Raw genomic sequence first — 23,390 nt, forward strand, 5'->3', positions numbered from 1 at the left:
TATAATGGATATTAGCTCACACACACATGTTCCAGTGGCCTGCTGTGTTGAAATCTTCTCCTTTTAAGGCTTGTTTTCTATTTTCATCCGATGCTTCCCATCTCTGAGATTGTTAATATGGCTGTTTGTTTGCTCTGGTGCTGAGTCATTTTTATATATAGCTGCATATTATCTTCCAGTTGTCAGAAAAACACCTTAAGCTCCACCTGAAGTCCACTGCAACTATATGACTCTCCAACTTAAATCACCTTAAAACCCTTTCAGATTCCCCTAAGCCCACACAGACACATTTACAAATCTCAACCTGGTAATACTGTCTGTCACTCTGCTCGGCTGTCTGTGTATTACTTTGGGACCCACTGACTTTGGGAGATTTTCCTTCTGCTAATGGCTTGTATCCTTTTCCCATCTTTGTCTTCCTGTCCCCTTCAGTGTCTTCGCCCTTCCTTCACCCAGTACGGTGTGGAAAAACAGTGCATCAGGGCTAACCAAACATTACTTTTATTTGGTGCGCACATCTGCTCCCTCCAGTGAAGCCATTGCCCTGACGAGCTTTGTGTCAGCCCTTATTTCCCAGTCGACACTTACATGGTGGAGATTGGAATTAAAATAGAACGGATAGAAATAATGTGCTGGATGTTGTGGTCTTTTACTGTCTTATTAAGCGAGAGGACGGCTGAAAGTTAATTCTCCTTGTGGAGAGGACTCTGTCTAAAACCAGGAGGGACTTGTCTCGCTGTAGGTGTGGTGTTACAGAAGCTGGCTGATAGCCTAAAGGCTCTCTCTGTGGTCCAGGCTGTGGTTATAGAGAACAGGATTGGATTGTTTCAGCTATCCATAAATCCATCACTAGGTTTGTGTGTAAAGTGCTGCCAAAATTCTTAGAAACTACTGGCTAATTTCAAACCAGTGGTTTACTAAATAGTAGGGATGGAATGATATACCAAATTTTTCAATAAAAGCAATGCAAAACTACTGCTGTGGGGCTGTGATGACCAACCTGGTTATTTTGCTCGTAAAGCTCATGGATCTAACAAGAGAAATCAGTATGAATGCATTCTACTGTCTCTCCTTGTCATCAAACAGCAGAGGGCCACATCATACCCATCATACTGACAAGAAGACAGACTCAGTCTCGTAAGACCCGCCCTACTCCACCTCTGATTGGTTGACTTCGTTCTCAATGCTCGACCAATCTGTTAGCTCACACAGAAGCTCCATTAACAATGTTTTGGGCGGTGCACAACCAGAGGTAGGGAGGGATTGCTACTGGCTGCTGTATTGTTTTGTAATTGTACATAGTTCAAGTATTCATTGCCAAAGACAATTCATGGCTACTTTTTACACATGCGTAGGTCATGGTTGGCTACTTTTATTTTAGAAAAGCAAAAAAGAAAAGCAGAAGCTGTACACATCACACTTACTGTATTATTAAAGGTCAATGTTCAGGTCATCTTTTTTTAAAATATTGGGATAAATATCATACTGTGGACTACATGTCACGATGATATCTTATCGTGAGTTTTTCGTGTCATTGCTAGGACACTTATGATGCAATCCAATCAAAGGCGCTAGGCGCTAGGCTGTAGTATACCAAACTATAATGCGTATAACTGTAAAAGCACTACAGCAGCACTACAGTCCATCGCGTCAACAGTGGCACGTTGTGTTTTTATTTCTCACAACACAACAGTTCAACTTTTCTTATTCTAAAGTTTAACATCAAAATAATAAAGCTGAGTGAAACTGGAGAAAAGATGTGTTTTCCACAATGCAGACCTGCAAATGTTTCACAATAAAATGTAAAAAAAAAAAAAAAAATGAAGGGTTTCCGTCCACTGAAACACTAGAGGGCTTTTAGTTTGAAACAGATACAGAAAGTATTGAGTCTGTATCAACAGTGTAATGAGGTAACTTTAACAGGGCAAACAGGAGCAGCGGGTCAAAACGAATCTTCGCACTTCAGACTACAAAAACAGTGTGTAACACTAATGAGCTGCGGCACATCCTGCAGCGACTCATTGCACAGAAGAGTTCTCTCCTATCAGTCATAGTCTGAACAGTGTTGGTGGCACTGTGTGCATAACTCTTAACTGTAGTACAACATAACAAGACAAAAGCACCGCACCACCTGTGGAGCCGGGCAAATTGGTTATCCCAGGCTCCTGCTAACTAACCACATGCTGCTAGTTCTCTCCAGCTGAAGTTCCACCTCATAAATGCAGGTCCAGTTGGTTGGCACAGAATCAAACTGGCTGAAGCTCGTAGCTTGAAGCTCAAAGTTGCAGATCCAGAGAAAACCAGGCCCACTTGTGAAACACTTGTGGTTTCTGATGGCCATGAAGTGGCTGCTGTGGGAGCTGAACTTGTTATCTATGAGTTTCTGTTCCATCTCCACCCTGCCGCCATAAAAAAGTCATAATTCAGCCCTGACACTGCATGTCCTTGGCCTGTATCCTAACACTGTGCCAGGAGGAAGCATCCAAAATAACATTCCCTTTGAAGCTTGCATGCTAGCCCAAATAAATCCATGTATGATTCGCAGCAATGACACATATTTCCTTGTTTGGAGGAATGCACTGATTTTTAAGGGGAGTTGTTGAAAAACTAAAGTAAATGAGAACATAGACACCAAAATCCTCCATGGACACTCAGCAGATAAGCACCAGACTGACTCTTTAGTAGAAGAAAACAGTTTGCTTTATCAGCCTGTGCTTGAATACATTTTAATAATAAAACACTCAATAATGCAATTTAGCTACTTTTCTTTTAAAAAATCTGTTTCTGTTGAGCAACCTCGCACTAATCAAACTTGTATTGATTTCAGCTCCCATCGACCAGCACACAAACATCCCCAGAAAACTAGAAGGTCACACTCCAAAGCATGTGGTTAGAGAGATGTTTCCCTGTGAAATCAGGCCTATAATTCAAAACAGGAAACAGATTGAAAGTGTCTACGCGCAGAGTATTAAAGACTATTTATTAGGTATTTAGAATCAATCAGACACTACTGTCAATTTTAGACCATTCAATTGTGGAAATAAAAATGTTTATTGTTATGTTTAGACAACATTTAACATTTGAATGAGAAAATGTCTATCTTTCTGAAAGTAGACTATATGCATTACTGTATTGTCACTAAAAACCCATGTTGTTTGTGACCAAATTGCAATATTACAAAGCTGTTAGACAAGCCAAACATCACTTTAGATTAATTTCTTACTAATAAGTCTGTTTCCTAGTCGATTTTAACAACGCTTTCTTTTAAAATTACATTTATATACTAATTTGCAACAGCAAATACATTTTTAGAGAGCTGTAATGCAACTGGAATTACACTTTTTATCAACATAATTAGGAAATGAATTTTTAATAATATCTGCTACGTTGAAAAATGTTAGTACTAAGTGTATTTGCAAAACAATATCTGCTTCGAGAAAATAAATCATGATTAATGTACTTTTTATGGTTCAATTTAGGCACTCGCATCACTTGGTTAAGGTTGGGGGAAGACGGTGTCTTGGATAAATATTGAAAAAGCTTTCAGTTACATGGTGCATCGTGTTCCCCCATTTCAAACCCCTCAACCATCCCAGTTTAGTTTTCAAGTAAAAACAAAAAGAGGCTGAAAAGCAGTTGGTGAATCTGCAGCAATGCGTGGAAATAATTGTATTAAGGAAAGTTTTACCAACCACTGTTCATCAATGCATCATGCACATATGGCTCAGCTGGTCCTGACTAGATTCCACATTACTCTCAGCTGGAGCCCTTTAAAGAGGTGCTGAGGGTGCTCTAGCACCTCCACCTCCAGGTGGCTGAGATAAATCATGGATACTGTAATTTTTATGTCACATTACAACCCACCTCTCTCGGTGCCTGTCACCTGCAATATCTTTCGTTTTAACTATTGCGAGCAGCACAGGCTTTCCAGATGGTTTCCTATAATATCTACCACAGTGTCCTACAGTAATTACTCTGTATTGATCTGTTGTGGCAGAAAGGTTTGGACCAGATTCAGTGTCTCTTGCTTGAACAAAATGAAATTTAAATGCAGTTTTAAACCTACAGTGACATTTCTGAATTATGCCTTTTGATACTGCCATGCTCACTGACATGATGTCAAGATGCTGTCAAGTTGAGATTAAGTCTAAAGTTTTGGTTCTATAGATTAAATCACAAATCCATTGCATGCATAAATAGTTTTTTCAAGAAGATCACATCATTTTGCAGGGGCACTGTTGCTGCATCCTTGAGTGCTGCCCAAGACGACTGTGATTGTTATAAAAACATGCCAGAGCTTTTTTCCCCCTATACAAGAATGAGACCTTTCTCTAGTGCCAACACAGTGTTGTGGAGGTAGGTCTGGCTATGCTAGACTAGTTCCCTACAAACATCGCTTTCACTATGCTATTCAGTCTGTGCACAAAGGAAGTGCGTCTGCCATTGTGCAACTAAAACGAGAAGAGGCATTGTTTTCCCCGGTCACTATCCTGAGGTTACAGTGGAACAAAAAGGAATGACAATCTAAAAAAACAAAAGTAAAGTAAAACAAGAATGTGACGGTCCACTTATCTTGTTCTTTGTTTCCCTAATAAAGTAGGTAGCCTGCCTTGGAGACAGTACATGGTTGTTGTGGAAGCACCTGAACCTGGTGCACTCACTTTAAAAGCCCCGCCTCTCATAGCCAGACCCAGGTCGTAACAAGAGTGAACAGACAGCCAAATTTTGTTGTTCCCCACGTTCATATGTGTCTACCCTTACCAGCGAGACTTGAGACAATGCAAAACCGACATTCTTTCCGCTAGATCTCTAAGTAATAAAACCTGCCTATTTATTGGAACAACCACGTGCTTCACTTTACTTTTCATAGCACTGAAATCAGTATTTCCAGGACAAATTGGGATTCCCACAGTTGCTTTTTGCTTACGATGGTAGCCAGGCTGCCAGCGGTGAAAAGTAATACCACAGGGAAATGCCAGGAGGAGGAAGTTGAAAAGTTATCTATTTCCACTTAAAGAAAATGAAAATAGAAAAGAGCCCACATGGAAAAATCAGTTGCCTGTCCCTCTGACTATAGGGGGCTGTTTTGCCTTGCAAGTAGTTAATTGGGGGGGGACAGGGACTACTGTTCTCGTCGGACATAATAAAGTGTTTTCATGCAGCTAAAGTGATCTACTGCCTGCTTGTACCACTGATATGTAATGTTTGACAGTGAGCAGCTCTTCATGGTTCGGAGTTGAGTGTCTTGTTTCAGGGCACTTCAATTTGTAGGTTTATTCTAAGTGTGTGGAGGAGCATCATTCACACACACTTCTCCTGTGGTTAAATGAGCCTTCAGCCCACTTCACCAACCTCCGACCAGCGCTGCCCCTGAAGGTGTGGTGTCGGTTGGTCTTCTGATGCGGTTGACCCCGAAAGCCACGGCCTCCTGATTGGTTATTCATGGTGGTAATGTGCCCATTTGAATGTCCAGCAGAGCAGTGATGCAATGTTCCTGACCTGTTTTTAACCTCAATTACCCTTCCCGAGTGAAGAAAAAGCTTTGTCGTTACAGACAGTCAGGTAGAGAAAACAAGGAGATGTGCTGGATCAGAACTGACAGGCATGCACGACAGAAACTATTGTTTTGGCGATCAAACAAGTGATGTGTGACTAACATGGTGGATTTAGGGAATAACGTTTCCCGCACAGACACTCTGCTCTCTTCTGTTTGGGCTCTTTCTGTTTTCCTCTCCAGTTCCTAATGAGCTGAGGTATCTACCTGTCTCTCTGACTTTGTTTCCCTCCTCGCCCTCTCTTCCCTAAATCCTCCTCCGCCACGCTGTAGATGTCAGTTCATCTGTCTCTCTCTCTCTCTTTCTTTTTCTCTCTCTCTCCATCACTCTTTCATTCCTTTGTCTGCGCTCTTCACTTCTTTTCTCTCCAATCCGGCAGTAATGAGTAAAGGTCAGCGTGTCGGCGCTCTCCTGTTGTGCTGTCAGTGTGAATGCCTGTTACTGAGGTACTTATTAGCTCTGGCCTTTGGCTGCTGCCCTAACGAGCCGGCAGCACAGCACCGAAACAGCTGGTGGAGGGAAAAAAACAGAGGCGAGAGGAAAGAAGATGACCTCATACACAGCTAATTCAACCCAAAAGATCCCACGTCCATTTCTAAATATAAATATGATTTTAATAGAAACAAAATATGGAAATGTGTTGAATTTGGAATATTTATTAGTGTGCTTGAGAATATATTATCATTTAAATTATCCACGTTTTCAGATATATATCATGCTTTGCTGTATTACAAACAAAGAAATGATGCTGGTATGAAAGTCACTATGACATGAGATGTCTTGATAACTTTCAAAGGGACAAGATAACAGAATGATGCAGTTGAAAGGAAATTGTTTGAGAGACAGAACAGAGACAGAAAGCTCATGAGCACGTTATAATTCTAATAATTCTGCCAATACATTTTTAAAGGTATAATGTGTAAAAATTCTGCATTCAAATGTCTAAAAATGACCTTTGTTACATATTTGGTGAGTTTTGTACTTAAATTATCCTACATTTTTCCAAGAGAAATCTGTGAATTTATTGAAGGTAGAAATGCATTTCATTTGGTCTCATGTGGCTACTTCTGGGATTGGGAAGTTGGCAAACCACACTTAATTCCACTTTTACGTTTATTCCACTTATTAAGTGTTTATCCGCCCCAAACAGCCAGATCACTGTACTGTACTTTAGCTGTAAGCTAGAGAGCTACGGAGAGCACAGAGGATGTGTGTCCATGTGTTTAAATTCATGGCCACTCTCACTCAATTCAGCACTCACCAGCGGCTCCGGTCCTCTCTCTTCCCTGTGTAATGTTGTTTGTGTGAAGTTCCCCTCCAGCTCCATTTAGCAGTCAACATTTCGTGACATAAACATCCAACAACTTTGGAGGTCAGCTTCGTGGACCACTGCTGGAGTCAGGTTGATAAACATGAGTGAAGATAAATCCACTTTTAAACCCATCCCAAAAGTTATTAAGTAGTCTCTGAGATCTCCTCCTGGATCAGAGCAGAATTGGATGTGACTCTGGGTGTTTATTCCTCCAGAAGGCCTGTCTCTGCACCTGACTCTCTCCTCCAGAGCTGGCTGGCTCTGAGCAGCTGCAGTGGCTCTGTCCCCTGCTCTGCCCGGCCCAACCCACACAACGCTCTGCAAACATCTTTTGTTTTGACAAAGAGATTCACATATTGTGCGTTTAACACTCCTTCCTTCATTCCTTAAATTAAATTATATCTCAAACTTCGACTTTCAGCTGGAATATGTGAAACGAAATACCCAGACTAATTGAACTTAAATGCATACATTTTCAAGTGCATAAAGCACATAAATATTAAAGTCTGAGAAATAACATGAAAAGCCAACCATCTCATCCATTACATAGAATATTTTGTAAGACTTTGTTAATCGTGGGTTATTACCAAGAACAGCTCATTATACCAAGTTCTAGACTCAAAAACAGGATTCACAGACACAGCAGGGGTTTGAAGGGATTTAGATTTAAAGCAGAGCTTACTGCATCATGAAGGCAGCCAGGGGTTTGCAACAGGTAGGCAATCAAAACTCACAACCCTGTCCAAAGGGGCAGGGAGGGGTTGTAAAAACAGGGTAGGCAGGACACAGACAGGGAAGCTTAAACACTTTGGAAAATGCTTCAATAGCCAATCAGGCAGAGTCGGTGGAAATATGCTGATACAATATGTATATCAGGAAACTAATAGGTGAACGGATGTGCAGAAAGGTGTAAGAATCAGGTGACAGCAATTACAAGTGAGTTTAACTAGACTGAAAATCCTTTTCCAGAGTAGGAAAAGCAAAGGTGTTACTAATAACATGCCAGCATACATTTTAACATTCACGCCTGTGCATGTGCTTCTATGACATGTAATAATAGCTCTTATCCATAAAAAAAATGTAAAGTTTTTCTTGTTGGTGGTGCCGGAGGAAAAATATTCTGTGTGTGTACCAAATATATCCATCTGGTTTGTAGGGTAACAGAGAAGACCAAAAGCTACATTTTCATGATCATAAATATTATTATTTCTGCTAAATGGTTTCCAAATTAGCTATATCTATATTTGTTTCTAAATTGTTTTCCTCAGTCACCTATTGTTTGCATTAATTCATTGATTAGACCACATTATTTGCAGTGAAAGTCATACATTGTGCTTCAGATGCATGGACTAGGATGTCATCATATTTATTTGCCTCACTGTTGTTAAACTGTTACCTTTGATAACATTTTCAAATGATTTCTGAGCTGCTATGATGCACTGAGCTAAATACCTAGTTTAGATTATTAACATTAATGTTAAAGGAACTTGGGGCAGGCTCATTCTTTTTGGTTTTGAACGCTTCATCACCCATTAGCATTAAAAAACTTAAAATGCATGTTTATTTTTTCACAGATCATTAACATTCATCCTAGCATGTCAGCTTTTTTTGTTTTTTTTACTGGAACTCATAACGGGACTGAGCAAAAAAAGGTCTGCAGTCATTGAGATATTTCACTCTATTCAAACTGACCTCACTAACCGCTGCAATGCTCTATGGGTAACATCTGTCCAACAGCACATCATGTGGAACAATCCTGATGTGCTTCATGGTGGGTTCTGTCACTACAACCGTAGTTTAAAGGAGCCTTATAAAAGATGTGATGAGCTGAAGGAATGCGTCCACCTCAGGCTGTGTCTGAAGTGTGTGGTATTGATTTGTAATTGGCCTCGTGTCAGCATGACATCACCTTGGCAACACAGTCTCAAGTGCTCTTTAGACTGGCTGTTTTTTCATGCGTGAGTGTGTGTGTGTGTGTATGCTCTATAGGGGAGAAATCCCTCCATCTGCTGTTCAGGCGCCATGGATTTGCTTTGCCCTGAGTCAGCACTTTTTATGAAACATGTACACACACACACACGCATGCACACACACACACACACACACACACACACACACACACACGCACACACACACACACACACACACACACACACACACTCCTCTCAGTATTCAAAGTGTTGTTATCTTGTTGCAGCCTTTTCTATCACATCCCATGTTTCTTCATAATCAGGTTCTGCCATAGCCTTTGATTCTCTCTCTCTTTCTCTCTCACTCATTTACACACACACAAACACACACACACGGACACATACCCACACTTCTTTGTGTAAGCGATGCCAGCAGCATATGAAATTGCAGCTGGTGAATTTTGGCAATGTTTCTGCAAAGGTTGGCTTCGTTTTAAGGCACAACTCGGCATCCACTGGTGCCAGTAGTGTGGACAATGAGACTGTTTGTCCCCCCACTTAAAGTCGTGACTGATGTCTAAGCGAGGTTTTATAGTCATAATACGTTAGCAATGATGTCTAAGCTTATAGCGTCAAAAATGCACCTACTTAATTCAGTTACCAGCGGGAAAGTGTTAAGAAAAGCTCAGTTTGCTACTGAACGGCTGTCTGTTGTTTTTGTTGCCACAGGAGAGAAATAAAAAGTCTGTGTTTATGAAGCGTAACTACAGATTCTTCTTGCATTTCCCACAACAGAGTGGGTTCAGACTGTGAAAAGTTAGCTACCAGCTACGAAACAGGCTGAAGTAAATCACAGAGGAGTAAACCAGAGGTCTACCAACTATGGTTTAGGAAAGCTAACATATGCAACGACGTTAATTGGTTGATGGACTGTATACTTTGTTTTGTTTTGTGATTTTATTTTGCTTGCAGTGCAAAATGTTACCAGAACCCTCTCTGCACCTTCAGGCTATTATAATGATAACTACCCAAAAACAAAACTCAGTTGGAGCTGTTTCCCCAGGAGACGATGTCATGACTGCCTCTGTCACACTTTTCTTCTTCTGCTGTCTCTTTTTTTCAAACCACACAGCCATCTCTTGTCTCACCTCCTCCTACCCTCTGACTTCCTGCGGCAGGTTTAACATCCCTCAATAAAAACACATCCTGCAGTATCGTGTATGTCTCAGGATTAAGTTTACTAAAGTCCTGAAACTTCCTCGGTTACTTCCTGTTTGTTGCCGGACTTCTCAGTGAGGTTAATTCAGAACTGAGACCTTTCTTTTTTCAAATCAAGCCATTCTGTTACTTGCTTGGCTTTTTGCTGAGCCATCAGTTTTAAATACCACGCTCATTTATTTCACTTCTCAGAAGGACGACTGTGCCAAAAGATTAAATCAGACATTTGAGCTGAGGACATTAACTGAACACAATCAAGATAATGTACAACTGGAACTGGGATTTGTGTTTAAATGCAAGTGAAGAGAGTGAAAATCAAGTATGGAAATTAGATTTCTTCAATACTTCTTTCAACACAGAACTTCTTTCATGACAATCACTTTGCAGTTACCTGTTTTCACATTGACATTAATGGTCTTTGTCTGTTAATGTGTGTTAAAAAAGCCTCATTAAATCAACTATGATTCAATCTTTTAAGTCAACAAAACATAAAAACTTTCGAGCAGAGTAAAAGTTTTTATCAGCATACTTTTCAAAAGTGTCTGATGTATATAAACCTGTTTCACTGAAGATTGATGAGGTAGTGTGTTTTGGTATAACTTAACTGAACTTTCCTTTAGGGCTGCAACTAACAATTATTTTCATCATTGATTAATCTGCCAATTTTTTTCACTATTAATCATTTGGTTGTTCAGTCTATACAATGTCAAAACGAATTGTGAAAAATGCTCATCACAATTTCCCAGAGACCAAAGTGACGTCCTATTATTGCTTCTGTTGTTCAATCAACCCAAAGACTCTTCATATTCTATCATAAATGACAAAAAAAATCCCAGCAAATCCTCACATATAAGAAACTGGAAGCAGAAAATAGTTGACATTTTTACTTGAAAAACAGCTCTTGCTTCCTTCTTGGCCTCCCAGGAAATCACAGTTAACGATATCTGTTTATTCACACCATTCATGCATTTTATACTGAAAATGTAACATTAAAAATTATTACTTTAACACTCGGGGTGTAAAAATTAAACAATATGAATCAGAAATCAGTTTAAAAGTTAAAGATAAGACTACACCGATACGCTGACCTCTAGTTCGATCTAAATGTAATGTGAACCGGTCGATGGCCTGATTTAAAGTTATGAAGCTGCTATGATACTACTTCCTCACAGCACCTTCAAACTCTTGTAAATGTTCAAAGGTCAGCGGGAGACTCTCGCGGGATGCGGCACAGAACACATGTCCAACGAATCCGACAAGATTTACAATGCACGTCAAATCTAAAATCAAAAGTTTGGAAGAGATTTGGATTTTACAAGAAGGACGGAAAGTTGGACAAATAGCAGGTTTCTTGTTAGCTTTGTAGAACAGTGTTTAAGTTCACCTGGTGAAATTAGGTACTGAATTGAACGATCCTGCACACCTTTTACTCACAGTTGCTGCACAGCGCACACTGTGAAGTTAATCCAACTTTTGATTTGGTAATCAGTAGTTAACATTTGTCTGATTGTTAATCATAGGTGTGATTTTATACAGTGATCATTACTAGGAAACAGAGGATACAGACAGTCAGGGACATCCAGTTCAGAGAGGTCCAATGCAGACAGATCCAGCTCAGTGAGATGCTGATCATGGAGATCCCGTATCGGATCGTGTTATAAGGGAGAGATGCACACCCCTGTTTAATACATATAAAGTGGCATCAAAATCGAATTATTTTCACCTTGTTTACTTCCATAAGAATTTGCCATTGCAGTGACAGACATCCTACAGGGTTGTGCGGTGAACACAGTGCGTGTTAATCTCATACATCCCTGAACGTCCTCTCCAGCTGTTGCAACAGCTGTCGCCAGGACAGAACGGGAGCATTTTACCCTGAAAAACATAGGAGGGATGTCAGCTCCAAATCTCTGTCGAAAAAGACAAACGCTGCAGCTCAGTGATTAAGGTCATATCTGTGTGGAAATGTGAACGAACAAACTAGTAAAGGATTTCTTAGCACATTCCACTCACCCTCCGTCGTCTTCACCTTGTAGCCTCATAAAAAACCAGAGCAGATACATTAAACAGCAGGACACATCCTGACACTTAGTGGTGTAGAGTCATCAAATTGCTTTAAATATCATCCTGCTGCTTCACAGTCTAATTCATTCCCTTCAAGTGTTTGTGACTCAAATATATCCCACTTAATGTCTTAGATTATGAGGTTTTTATTTATCATCATGAAACCAGAGGAAATGTTTGATATATTGCACGGTTTTAAATCTGGGAGCATGTAAGTGGACTTATATCAAAGGCAGAAGTAATATGAACTATGTTTATACTGCAGGGTTCTCCCTCTCCCTCCTCTCCTCTTCAGCATTCCTGTCACCCGCAAACTTCTCACAACTAATCTCTGGACATAAATCAAACCTATAAACAAGCAGTTTGCATTCATATCCAAACTGGGAGATTTATTATTGGCCGCAGTCGTAGCACGGAGCGTCGACTCCCGACCATAAATTTATAGTTTTAAAGTTTCATTTCACGCAGATTAAAACGTAATGAGTCACATTTCATTTCGACAATTTGTCTCTGAATCCTCACTCTCCGATCTGACACCTCTCCTCCATCACAGACACAAATATAAACACACACACACACACACACACACACACACACACGCACGATTACTTCATAATCTGAAGTAAAAGGTCATTAAAACACACTCTCTGTCCCCTGTGCAGGAGCTGGTGGTTGGTCTCCCCTCGTCTCAGACAGATACCAGTGGCTGGAGGTGGATCTGGGGAGGCGGACCCAAATCACTGCTGTTGCCACGCAGGGACGCTACGGCAGCTCCGATTGGCTGATGGGTTACCTGTTGATGTTCAGCGACACGGGACACAACTGGAGTCAACACCGGCAGGAAGACAGCTTAGGGGTAACTAGAAAAAAAACATGAAAAGCACTAATTTGCAACGTTTTGGAGGCAACTTAAAGCAGCATTATGTAGAAATTGACAGTTTGTACAATCTGGTGCCCCCCACAGGGTGCAACACCGCTGTCCTAAATACAGATCCCAGGTCTGTAACAGTTTGTCAGACGTAATCTAGGTGGCAACTACAAACAAAACTCATTAAGTCATAACAATGTTATGTGATGAAAACTTGTATCTTGAGGTGAAGATAAATGCCAATAATAAAAAAAAGTTGCATAATGTTGCTTTAATGCTGCCTTGAGTACTTTTCTTATCAACACAATGAAGAAATATTGTTTACTGTTATTGTTACTAATAGTGTGTTCACGTGGTGTTGGAATAATTGGGACTCGGGAATAATCCGAGGTACATTTACATGAACAACCCCTGAAGTCGGAGCAACAACTCGGAAAGTTGGAGAAAAGTTTCTTACCCAAGTTGACGTCATGTAGCGCTGAAAGATGGTGGATGACAATAAACATTGAGTTGATGTAAAATGTATATTTGTGAAACATTTTTTATGGCTTACATGATCCGTTTCCTTTGCGCTCTCTTGTCACACGGATACTGGAAACAGTGGTTAATGTGTTGTTTAAGCGCTCTGAGCGATAAAATGCAAAACATCGTCCACGTTGCTCCAACATTCCGACTTGACGCAACATGAACGGAAGAACAACTCCCAAACTTGGAAAGTGGGACCATCCGAGGAGTAATTAAATAATTAGTGAGAGAATTATAAGAATTAATAAGAATAATAAGAATTATATATTAGTGACAAGTGAAATGTGTTATAAGGTGAAACCTGATAATAAATGATGGACCTACTGTCTGTGTTGTGGCTGTATGTCCTGTTATGTGCTGGGGTTTGTTCACAACACAGAGGCTATTTGCTACTTTCCAGGTGGCAAACTCAGTGCTTCAGCTTACATTGCGTCAGGCTCGAATGGGGTTTGGACGTACAAAACAAATTACCTGTGGAGTTCAGGCTTGGTTACTACTCTGTCAGGCTCAGTCAGGTTCAGACAGAAAAATTCAGCCCAGGCCACACAACAAAACCATATTGAAATCCTTAAAATAGCACCGTCTCCTTCTCCCTCACTTGAGAAAGCTGAATATTAGACCAGGATTCACTTCCAATCTATTTGTGACTTCACATATATCATGCTTAGAGCCCCGCCTCTTAAACCCAGATTTTCAGTGAGCACAGAGAAAATTGACATATACAAGGAAAAACACATTTTTGACTGTACGGGTCTTCAAAAATGTAATCGAATGACAGTCTTTTTATGAACTTAAACAACGTTCTTTTTCTGGCTAAACCTCAGCAACCTGCACTCATTACACCCAACATCCACCCCGACCACGACCGTCATAGCCAGTGAACATAATTCAGACAGCAATCACATTTCTTATCAAATATAATTCAGAATACATAAATCAACATAATTTCTAGATTTCGAGACACAGTTGCCTATACTGTCTAACTATTGTATGTGCAAGGCTATTGAAAAAAATCAATAAAAAAGCATTAAAAAACACTTTTCCATGCTGCTTTCTTCTGATTTAATATCTAACTAATGAAAATCTGATTGGCACTGAACGTTTAGAAATTGCAGTTGTTATTTTATGTGAAGAAATCTATAAGAAGCCTTACAAAACCAATACAAAAAAAGACACAGTGTTCAAGATTCAAGATTCAAGAAACTTTATTGTCTGACGTGTCCTGTTAGCCCCATTTGGGGAGGTTGAAGCTTAACGATTTCCTTTGCTTAACTCGTCTACGTTCACTTGAGAAGGACAATTGTCCACAGGATTTCAATGTAGAAAGGGTTAAGCAAAGTACTTTTTTATTCCTTTTATTAGTACTGTTATTGTTACTTTTTATTTGAAGTATCATCTTATCCATGAGTATTCAAAGCTAAGTTCTCCTACTTAGCAAACTCTGCTACGGTAAGAAAACAACATAGCTCGGCCCTTAATTGTGCCTCAAGTGCCCTCAACTAAAAGCACAAGAGACCTAAGTGACAGTATTCTTCATCACTTGTTACAGAAAGCTTATAATGTTGCTCTTTATAGAACATCATGCTTACATCAACATGAACTAAAAAATACACATAAAAGTACAAGTACCCCGCCAAAATTGACTTTATTACAGTAATTTGAGAGAATGAAATTAGTTACTTCCACTCCTGATGTTTCCTCGGTTTTCTGTCCACCTACAGTATAATTATGTCTGTTTTGAGAGAATTTCTTAAATTTTGGCACGCAAAAACCTGTTTTTGCCCACAACTCAATAATTCATATGCTAACTGTGACGTTTTATAGCCAAAAGGTCAAAGGTCAACTTCACTGTGACATCATAATGTTTTGAAAAACATCTTCTGGACATTTTTCAACACCATTACTCAGGAATAATTCCTTCAAAGTTTCCACTAGAGGTGTACAACTGCAAGGCAGTAATTATCATTTTCAAGCACATCTTTCAAGACATGAAATAATTTGTTTTACTGTGCGAGATCAACTTGCAGTAGTTTGAAACACTTTAAACTCATTTTGCTGTCTTTTTTTCTCAGCTGCTCTCCTTTTATACAAAAGATAGAAAAATGTTTTTGTGATGATGAAGATGAAGATGAAGTAACTGTGAAAATTTTTTTTATTAAAGCAAAAACAACAGAACTAACAAGAAAGACCATGAAATATCTGCTGATACCCATCTCAAACAATTTCAAGTCTCAAAGCAATTTGGCTTTGTGCCGAAACTAATTAAAACCAATCGCTGCCTGAGGAAAAGTTATCCACAAACTGAAAATATCCAGTAATCATTCAGTGAACACTGACAACATCAGTTGTTTGAGTTAGAAAAAAATGCACATTATACCGATACAACGCATTTTACCAGCTATGAAGACAGTCAGGGAGGGAGTGCAGCTCAGAAATCAGGATCACTGAAGTTAAAATACATTTGGCCTCACTGTCATAGACATAATTTACATTTCTGTGGGGACTGGTACTGCCTGCAGCGTCAAGCCTGCTCACCAGGAGCCTTTCACTCTTTATTAATAATGGATGGAACAATGAAAGGAACCTGGGCACGGCTCTGTCGACTGCACAGAGCTGCTGTCACACAGTTAAACCTCCACTGACAGGAGGCTGGTGCTGTTGTTAAAAAGACTGCCGGGCGCGCAAGAAGTCGCAGCTTTGATTCCTGCAGCAGCGAGCGTGTCCATCAACAGTCTCCAAACAAGTCGCCGATGGATCAGTTGCCAGCTCCGTTGTTGTGAGCCGGTCTTGATAAGAGTGTCGGCTCAGTGCCCGAAATGTAAATGTGAGAGAGATTTGACTTTGACATGCATGTGGCGACTTCAATATTCTGTGGTGCAGCTCGTGCTCATGTATGAAGTCTTTCCCGCAGACTGGGGAGATATTCACAGCTGAGACACTTTCTTTGTCCCGTGGTTGCTTCATGTCTGCACATGTCCCACAGTGTTTCGTTTTCACTCTCAAAATCATTCTTTTCCAGCAATTTAAAGCATCTTTTAAGCTAGCTCCCATTCCATGTTATCGTAAGGAGAAAGAATACTAGACTGCAAAATGACTGATCACCACCAAGCAACTGTCAGAATGACTGGAAGCCATGCAGATTCATAGACAGTCAAGCATCTCCCCTTCCTTTATGGAAGTCTGTGCACCCTTCTTGTTACAGCAGCAGCCCGGAGAACAGCTTTTGATTCCCGTTTGACAGGATACGATTTTCTCACAGCGAAGGATGCAAAAGCTCTGAAGCCCGGGAGTCATCACTAAAAAGACAGAACAGGGTATGACTTCTTGCAGCTTAAGAACTTGTTGATTTGACACTCAGCACGAAAGGTGATAAACCCGGATCAGCTCTCGGAGTGTTTATAAAGCTCCATACATTAGTCAGGCCAGCTTAGTGTGTCAGTTAAGGAGGAGATTTGACTGCAAAAACAGCTGTAGAAGTCACAGCTTCTCAATGACTTCTCAGCTTAGAGGGTCTGTCTCTCTCAATTTGCTCTCCAGCACTGGAAAGTAAATGAGTACATTTACTCGATTACTGTACGGTACAATTTCACTTGTGCATGTACTGGACACAATACTAGAATTTCTAACTTCGATGCAATACCTTGAAAAATATAGATATTTGATACCATGAGGGAGAATTGCGAAATTTTTAAATTGTGCCCTCATGTGTCATGTGTTGCTTTTTAGTTCCTCCCACTGTGTGATTTCCCGTCAGCAGTGTTTGTATTTAGTCTGTGTGCTCCCTGATGTCTTTGTCAGTTCGTCCTGTGCTACCACCCTGTGTTTTCCTGTGTTCCCTCTACGTCACCACCTTCGTTCTCCCCCTGAGCCTGTTCCAGTGTCTCCCTGTGTCACCCCATTGTATGTTTTCTGGTTTTTGTTCCTGGCGTTATGTTTCTGCTTTATTCCTCGTACTTTGTTTTAGCTTTTGGGTTGCTACTTTGTATTTTTGGCATTTACACTTCTTGTTTTTTTTGGATTATACAGTTTTTGGATTTTTCGATAAATAAAGCAAGCTTTTGCTCCTTATCCTCCCTGCCTCCTTACAACCACCTCCCAATTCTTACAAAATATACAGTAATAACTGTGTACTGTGTGTTAAGCACAACAGCATCTAAATTTCTTTACCTCCCAAGGAGGTGAGACTATGTAAGCATAGGCCTCAACCGAGGAGGGCAAAAAAAAAAAAATGCAGCTAGTACTGGAGTATCAATACTGCAATTAATGCATATTGAAACTGATGAAAGTGGCACTGTCCACTTCCCTCAAGACATTTAGGCTCAAACATAACATAGGAGCTTATGAGGGTTGTTGGAGCTCTTTCTACTTGAAAGCCTATACAGCCAAAATTGTAAGTCTGTTCGCTTCCATAGTTATTTGCCTGCGACCAGAACAAAATGTCATACCAATTTGATTCATCAATTATATGTGTGGTCTGTTAATTGTGGGATCGTTATCAAGATTAAGAGACATTCTGTAGTACACACCAGTGTTAATTCATTAACTAAAACTATAATGACAAAATGTTCGTCAGCGACCTTTTTTCCATGACGATGACGAGCTAAAAATAGATCTTTCATGATAAAAACTATGACGAAATGTATGTTTTGTTTTCAATGAAGGAACTAAAGTGTTAGTGATGGGCTGTCGGACATTTAAAATGCATGATATTTTCCCCCAGTTGTAAATCTAGTTTGTCTGTTAAAATGTTATGTATCCCTATTCCCAATCCTGAACAGAGACCTGTGTGGGAGCCTGTCCTGTGCAGGGGGTGGGGAGGGCTCTCACTGCAGGTCCGTCACTTCACACACTGTTCAAAGACGGTTGTTCCAGTTTGACATAGATGGATTCTTTTACTTTTCTTTCAAACCATCTGTCTTCTCTGGCCAAGATGTTTACATTGTTGTCCTCAAAGGAATGCTTTTTCTTCTTCAGATGTAAGTGAACAGCATTGTCTTCAAGACAACAATACACCACTTACGATACAGCACTTAGATTTACCATGAACTGGATGACTGAGAACCTTCATCAACATGCAGACAATGCTCGTTGCCACAGTGCAACAAGTCTTTTGCATGTAAGAGCGGGAACACGAGCAATCTTTCAAAGCATCTAGTGAAAGTACATCACGTACAGAGAGAGAAATGCACAGTTTGACAGCCTAGCTTGGTGTTCCTCTCCTGTTTCCCCATCTATCTCACGTATGTCATGTTAGCAGGAGCCCCAGAGTTAATAAATTATGCAGACCTGGGTTGAGAACCGTTAGTAACCATTAGTCAGCTGAATGTTTAGCTATGCGGTCATGAAGTCTTGTCTGACAGGGTGAAAGCATCATCCAAACTGTCCTTCAGACTCAGTATAATCATATCCAGTAATTAAGCTACTAATTTAGCTATATTTTGAAAGACAGCCTGATGCTTTCACCATTTGTGCATTTAGGCCACTAACCTCTGGTGACTCATTTAAACTTTGAATCACTTTTCTATGTTAAGGTATGGCGAGGCAACAAGGCCCCAAAGAGGGGTTGGTTTGAGGTCATTTCAAGATGACTTCCCATTATTTCTTACTGGTCATTGGCTACAAAAGGTCATTCCACACTTGTCCTGGTGATTTGGCCATTGTGTTAATGTGTCAGAAAAGCTGCAGGACTAGTTACATGCCGAAAAATCATATAGAACAATCTGTAATAATAAGTATTTAGAGTAACGTTGTACATCAGGCACACTAAATGATCTATTTTTTTCTTGCAACAACCATGTCGGACACATTAAAGAATTTGTATGCCTTAATACCTGCCTTTAATAAAGTATTTTTGCACTGTTGTGATACTTTTACTTAAGTAAGGGACTCAAATACTTCTTCCAACACTGTTCTTGACTTTTACTCATGCCCTCCCTCCTCCTCTTCCTCCTCCTCATCTCATTCTCTATCCTCCCCTCTCTCCTTGACTGAGGTCTTGTCAGAGGCTACTCATATTTCAAAACATGCTCGGGGACGTAAATGAGATGCCACTCTCCTCAGCCTCCTCAGCAGGAAACAGAGCCGTTTGTTGAGCTTAACGCTTCGCTGCCCAGTCGGCTCAGCTCTTCAAAGCACTGAAGACGCCACTGAGATCACAATTATGCGGCGGCAGGGAAGCCAATTTCACTCACACAGCCACATCAGTACATGACACACACTCTCAAGTAGGGAAGACAGACACAAGCAACGCACATGCACTCAAACACATGCACACACAAACCACAGATGCAGCTTGTTTTTTTCCTCCTCGTCGATGTTAATGTTGCTCTGTGTGTGCTATTTGTGTGTCAACTAGAGAATCCCACCAGATTCTCACAGGCAGCTGATTGGGAAAGTGGAGGCCATTAGTCTTTTAAAAGGGGCTCAGTACAGAGACAGAATAGGTCCCAGAGTTATTGATCACCAGAAAGAGAGAGGGAGGGACGTTATCTGCAGGTAGGATCAATGACCTCTTGAAAATGCAGAAAGACCAGAGAGGTTTGGGAGAGTTTTTCTCGGCACTCCAAATGTAAATTTCAGCAAAAACAAGTGCATCTCCTTCTTTAAAAGATCATTTCATTGCAAAAATGGGATTGAATAGAAGATGAGGGTAGAAGAATGTAGCGTTTAGCCTCTAAGATAGCCAGGAAACTTCAAAAGAGAATGTGTTCCCTGAGTAAACAGCATATTTATGAGCATCAAAGTACAAAAAACAGATCCTCTGTTCCTGTCTAAGGTGCTCGAGGAGTGACTTACTACAAATAGATTTCCGTCAGATGTTCACTGCTGCAGTAAAACATGGATGGTTGGATGTTGAAATTAGGCTAACTAAAATATGTTATTCTGTTGTTTCAGGCTTTTCCAGGAAACAGTAATGCAGACACGGTGGTCCAATACAAACTTAAACAACCAGTGATAGCCCGCTACCTCCGCCTGATTCCTCTGGACTGGAACCCCACTGGGAGGATTGGACTCAGACTGGAGATATATGGATGTCAATATAGTAAGTCCGCCCTCTGTGTTTTTGACTTTGTCAGTTGTAACTGGTGCACATCCTGAAAAAAAATGAAGATATAAACACAAAGTTATGTATTTGGATTTTCAGTTTTTGTTGTTCAGGTTAGAGATGCAACGATTACAGCTTTGACGGTATGATTAAATTCAGAGAAAAAAAATCCCTGGTTTAACAGTTTCACGATTATAATGCATCCTTCCCGGACTGAATAAAGGGTAAATGAAAATAAATGACAAAGAATATTTCACAACAGTATGGCTGTATAAAATCACAAGATTTTATATAATTTTTTGTCCCAACATTTCATTGTTACTTTTGTTTTTTAACAGTTGTCATCTTAAGAAACAGAAATAATATAGTAGCCAAATGCAGTACAAAATAACAAATACAAATAATGAAAACTCAAGTTGTTGGACCTTTGGCAGGGTTATAACTTTTTTTATGCAAGTTTTGCTGTTTGGATGTCCGTCTTCTTGAACAACCCTCTGGTCATTCATTGTGTATCCAAATGCTTCCTTAGCGATGACTTAAGATGCTTTTTGGTGAAAACAAAGCTTCGGGGATTTAATTTACCTGAACTTTTTCCTGCAAGACGTTTTAAGCTGGCGCACCAGGTTTGTTTGTTCTGGTTGCAGCAGAATTTGTCTATATTTGTTTAATTTTCCTCACTGTGTTGTTCATGGAAAAATAATGCACCATAAAGTCCCTTTTTTGAGAACAGAAACACTCTGTGTTGCTTCGCCTACACGTTTACAAAACAGTGACATTTTAAATGGTGGTTAATAGAGGTATCGGTTAATTGCTGCACCCCTAGGTCAGGCTCATTTACATTGCAGCATTTATTATTGCAATAAATGTAAAAATGTAAGAAACATCAATCATTTTTAAATCATTAAGGCATTTGGTGACATAGATCAAAAATGCTACATTGAACAATTTAACAGACAATAATGATTTTGAGACATTAATTTTACTTAGACATAAACAAGCAAAGAGGAGTAGCAGCCTGTAATGTATTATAAACTGGGCTGGTTTGGCAGAACAATTAGTTCATTGATTTATGGTTTAAGTTCTTCTACTCATTCTTAACAGCTTTGTCACATCTTGTAAGGATGTTTGGCCAGAATTATCAGCAACATTTCTGTGTGAAAATAAATCAACAAACACAGTCCTTGTGGATTTTTTGTTGGAATGGTTTGATTTTGATCAATAAAAAGGTGCAACATGTTCAAAAGCACAATCAATCTGTACACTACAATATATATTCTTTCTTTTTAGTCACTTTCTAAAACAATTATGTTTCTTATATACAAGCATATAGAGACATAGTAAACTGAGTACAAGTGGTTGACAATATACACTGGTCCACAGAGGTCACTTACTATATGGCACTGTTAACACTGATAACACATTTATTTACACAGATCCACATCACTTCTGCTTTCACAACAATAGCATTTAATTACTCTTTTTTGCTGCTCTGTAGTTATTTCAGAGAGGAATAAAGAAAATTAATACTTTAGAACAAAAGTACTGTTATGCACTAGAAAATAGTATTTAGGTTTTTTGTTTGTGACATATACATTGACCACACTGTATGATTTTTCAAACTCACAAACTTTTATTTGACATTCTAGGCACCAAAACTGTCATTAAGAATTTTAAATATGAATAAAATGATGTACAATGCATCTGCAATATTTCAATTTGATTAGTTCATGGGCTTGAATATTTAACATCGCTTCAATGAACAGCTGAAACAAGCTAACATTGAATAGATTTGTGTAGAATAAAAGTTTTGCAATCTTACAGCTACTTAATGGGGAAAAAGGGGAAAACTGGATCTTAAGAGCTACATGCTAAGCTGTACTACTAGCTACAGATTCAGTGACATAAGTGAACGTCACATTACACATCATGTTTGACATCATTACTGGTCTGTGGTGCTCTGCAAAAAAAAAAGGGGGAAAAAAAGGTACGATTTTGAGATTCAGATTTTTCTCGATGAAGTCTCCGCTCACAGCTGTTGGAAAGTTTATTTGTATAAAATGTAATTTCCCATTAAACTGTTAGGCAGTATGTAATTTAAATTGATGAATGTGTTATTGTTTGTCTAATGAAGCTCTTCCTCCTGCTCTTCAGCTTCTGACGTGGCCAACTTTGATGGCAGCAGCAGCCTGATTTACAGGCTGAGTGTGAGGCCCAGCTGGACGGAGACGGAGGTCATCTCTCTGAAGTTTAAAACCCTGAAGAATTGTGGGACGCTGCTCCATGCAGAAGGACAGAGAGATCACAGCCTCACTCTGGTGTTGGAGAAAGGAAGGCTGCTACTCTACCACCAACAAGGTACAATGAATGAAGTAAGAAAATAATAAATTAAAGACATGATATTAAAAAGCTATAAATACATTAGAAAAAATTCCCCCCTCACCACTGCAGGTGGTCTGGTGTTCTTCATCCAAGCTCAGGTCCTCTACCAGAGGCCTGGGAGCTTGACGGTTATGCGCAGTATCTTAGCTGTTCCTTGGACTACATTCTTCTGGACAGAGATCTCAGATGTTGTTCCTAAAATCTGCTGGAGCCACTCTCCCAGTTTGGGGGTCACAGCCCCAAGTGCTCCTATCACCACAAGGACCACTGTTGCCTTCACTCTCCACATCTTTTCCAGCTCTTCTGTCAGCCCTTGGTATTCCAGCTTCTCGCGTTCCTTCTTCTGGATGTTGCTGTTGCTTTGGATTGCTCGATTTATCACTATTGCCTTCGTTTGTCCACCACAGCTATGTCCGGTTGGTTAGCAAGGAAGTCCCACAGGATCTTGGCTTGGTCATTCTCCACCACCTTCGGAGGTGTCTCCCATGTTGACCTAGGGGCTTCAGCCCATACC

The 23,390-nt window shown here is 40.0% G+C and overlaps 2 protein-coding genes across 2 annotated transcripts in view; one reads left to right on the plus strand and one right to left on the minus strand.

The window, feature by feature from the left end:
• Window positions 1–23,390, minus strand: part of LOC141004522 (protein NCBP2AS2-like) — a 123,265-nt gene that overhangs the window by 72,388 nt on the left and 27,487 nt on the right. The window lies entirely within an intron of this gene.
• LOC141004520 (contactin-associated protein-like 4) overlaps window positions 1–23,390 on the plus strand; it is a 127,109-nt gene that overhangs the window by 31,751 nt on the left and 71,968 nt on the right. The window contains exons 3-5 of the mRNA XM_073476051.1: window positions 12,722–12,915; window positions 20,347–20,494; window positions 22,649–22,852. Coding sequence (XP_073332152.1) covers window positions 12,722–12,915; window positions 20,347–20,494; window positions 22,649–22,852 — 546 coding nt within the window. The remainder of the gene's footprint in view (window positions 1–12,721; window positions 12,916–20,346; window positions 20,495–22,648; window positions 22,853–23,390) is intronic.

Source organism: Pagrus major, chromosome 11, assembly GCF_040436345.1.
Source record: "Pagrus major chromosome 11, Pma_NU_1.0".
In the NCBI taxonomy this organism is placed as follows: Eukaryota; Metazoa; Chordata; class Actinopteri; order Spariformes; family Sparidae; genus Pagrus; species Pagrus major.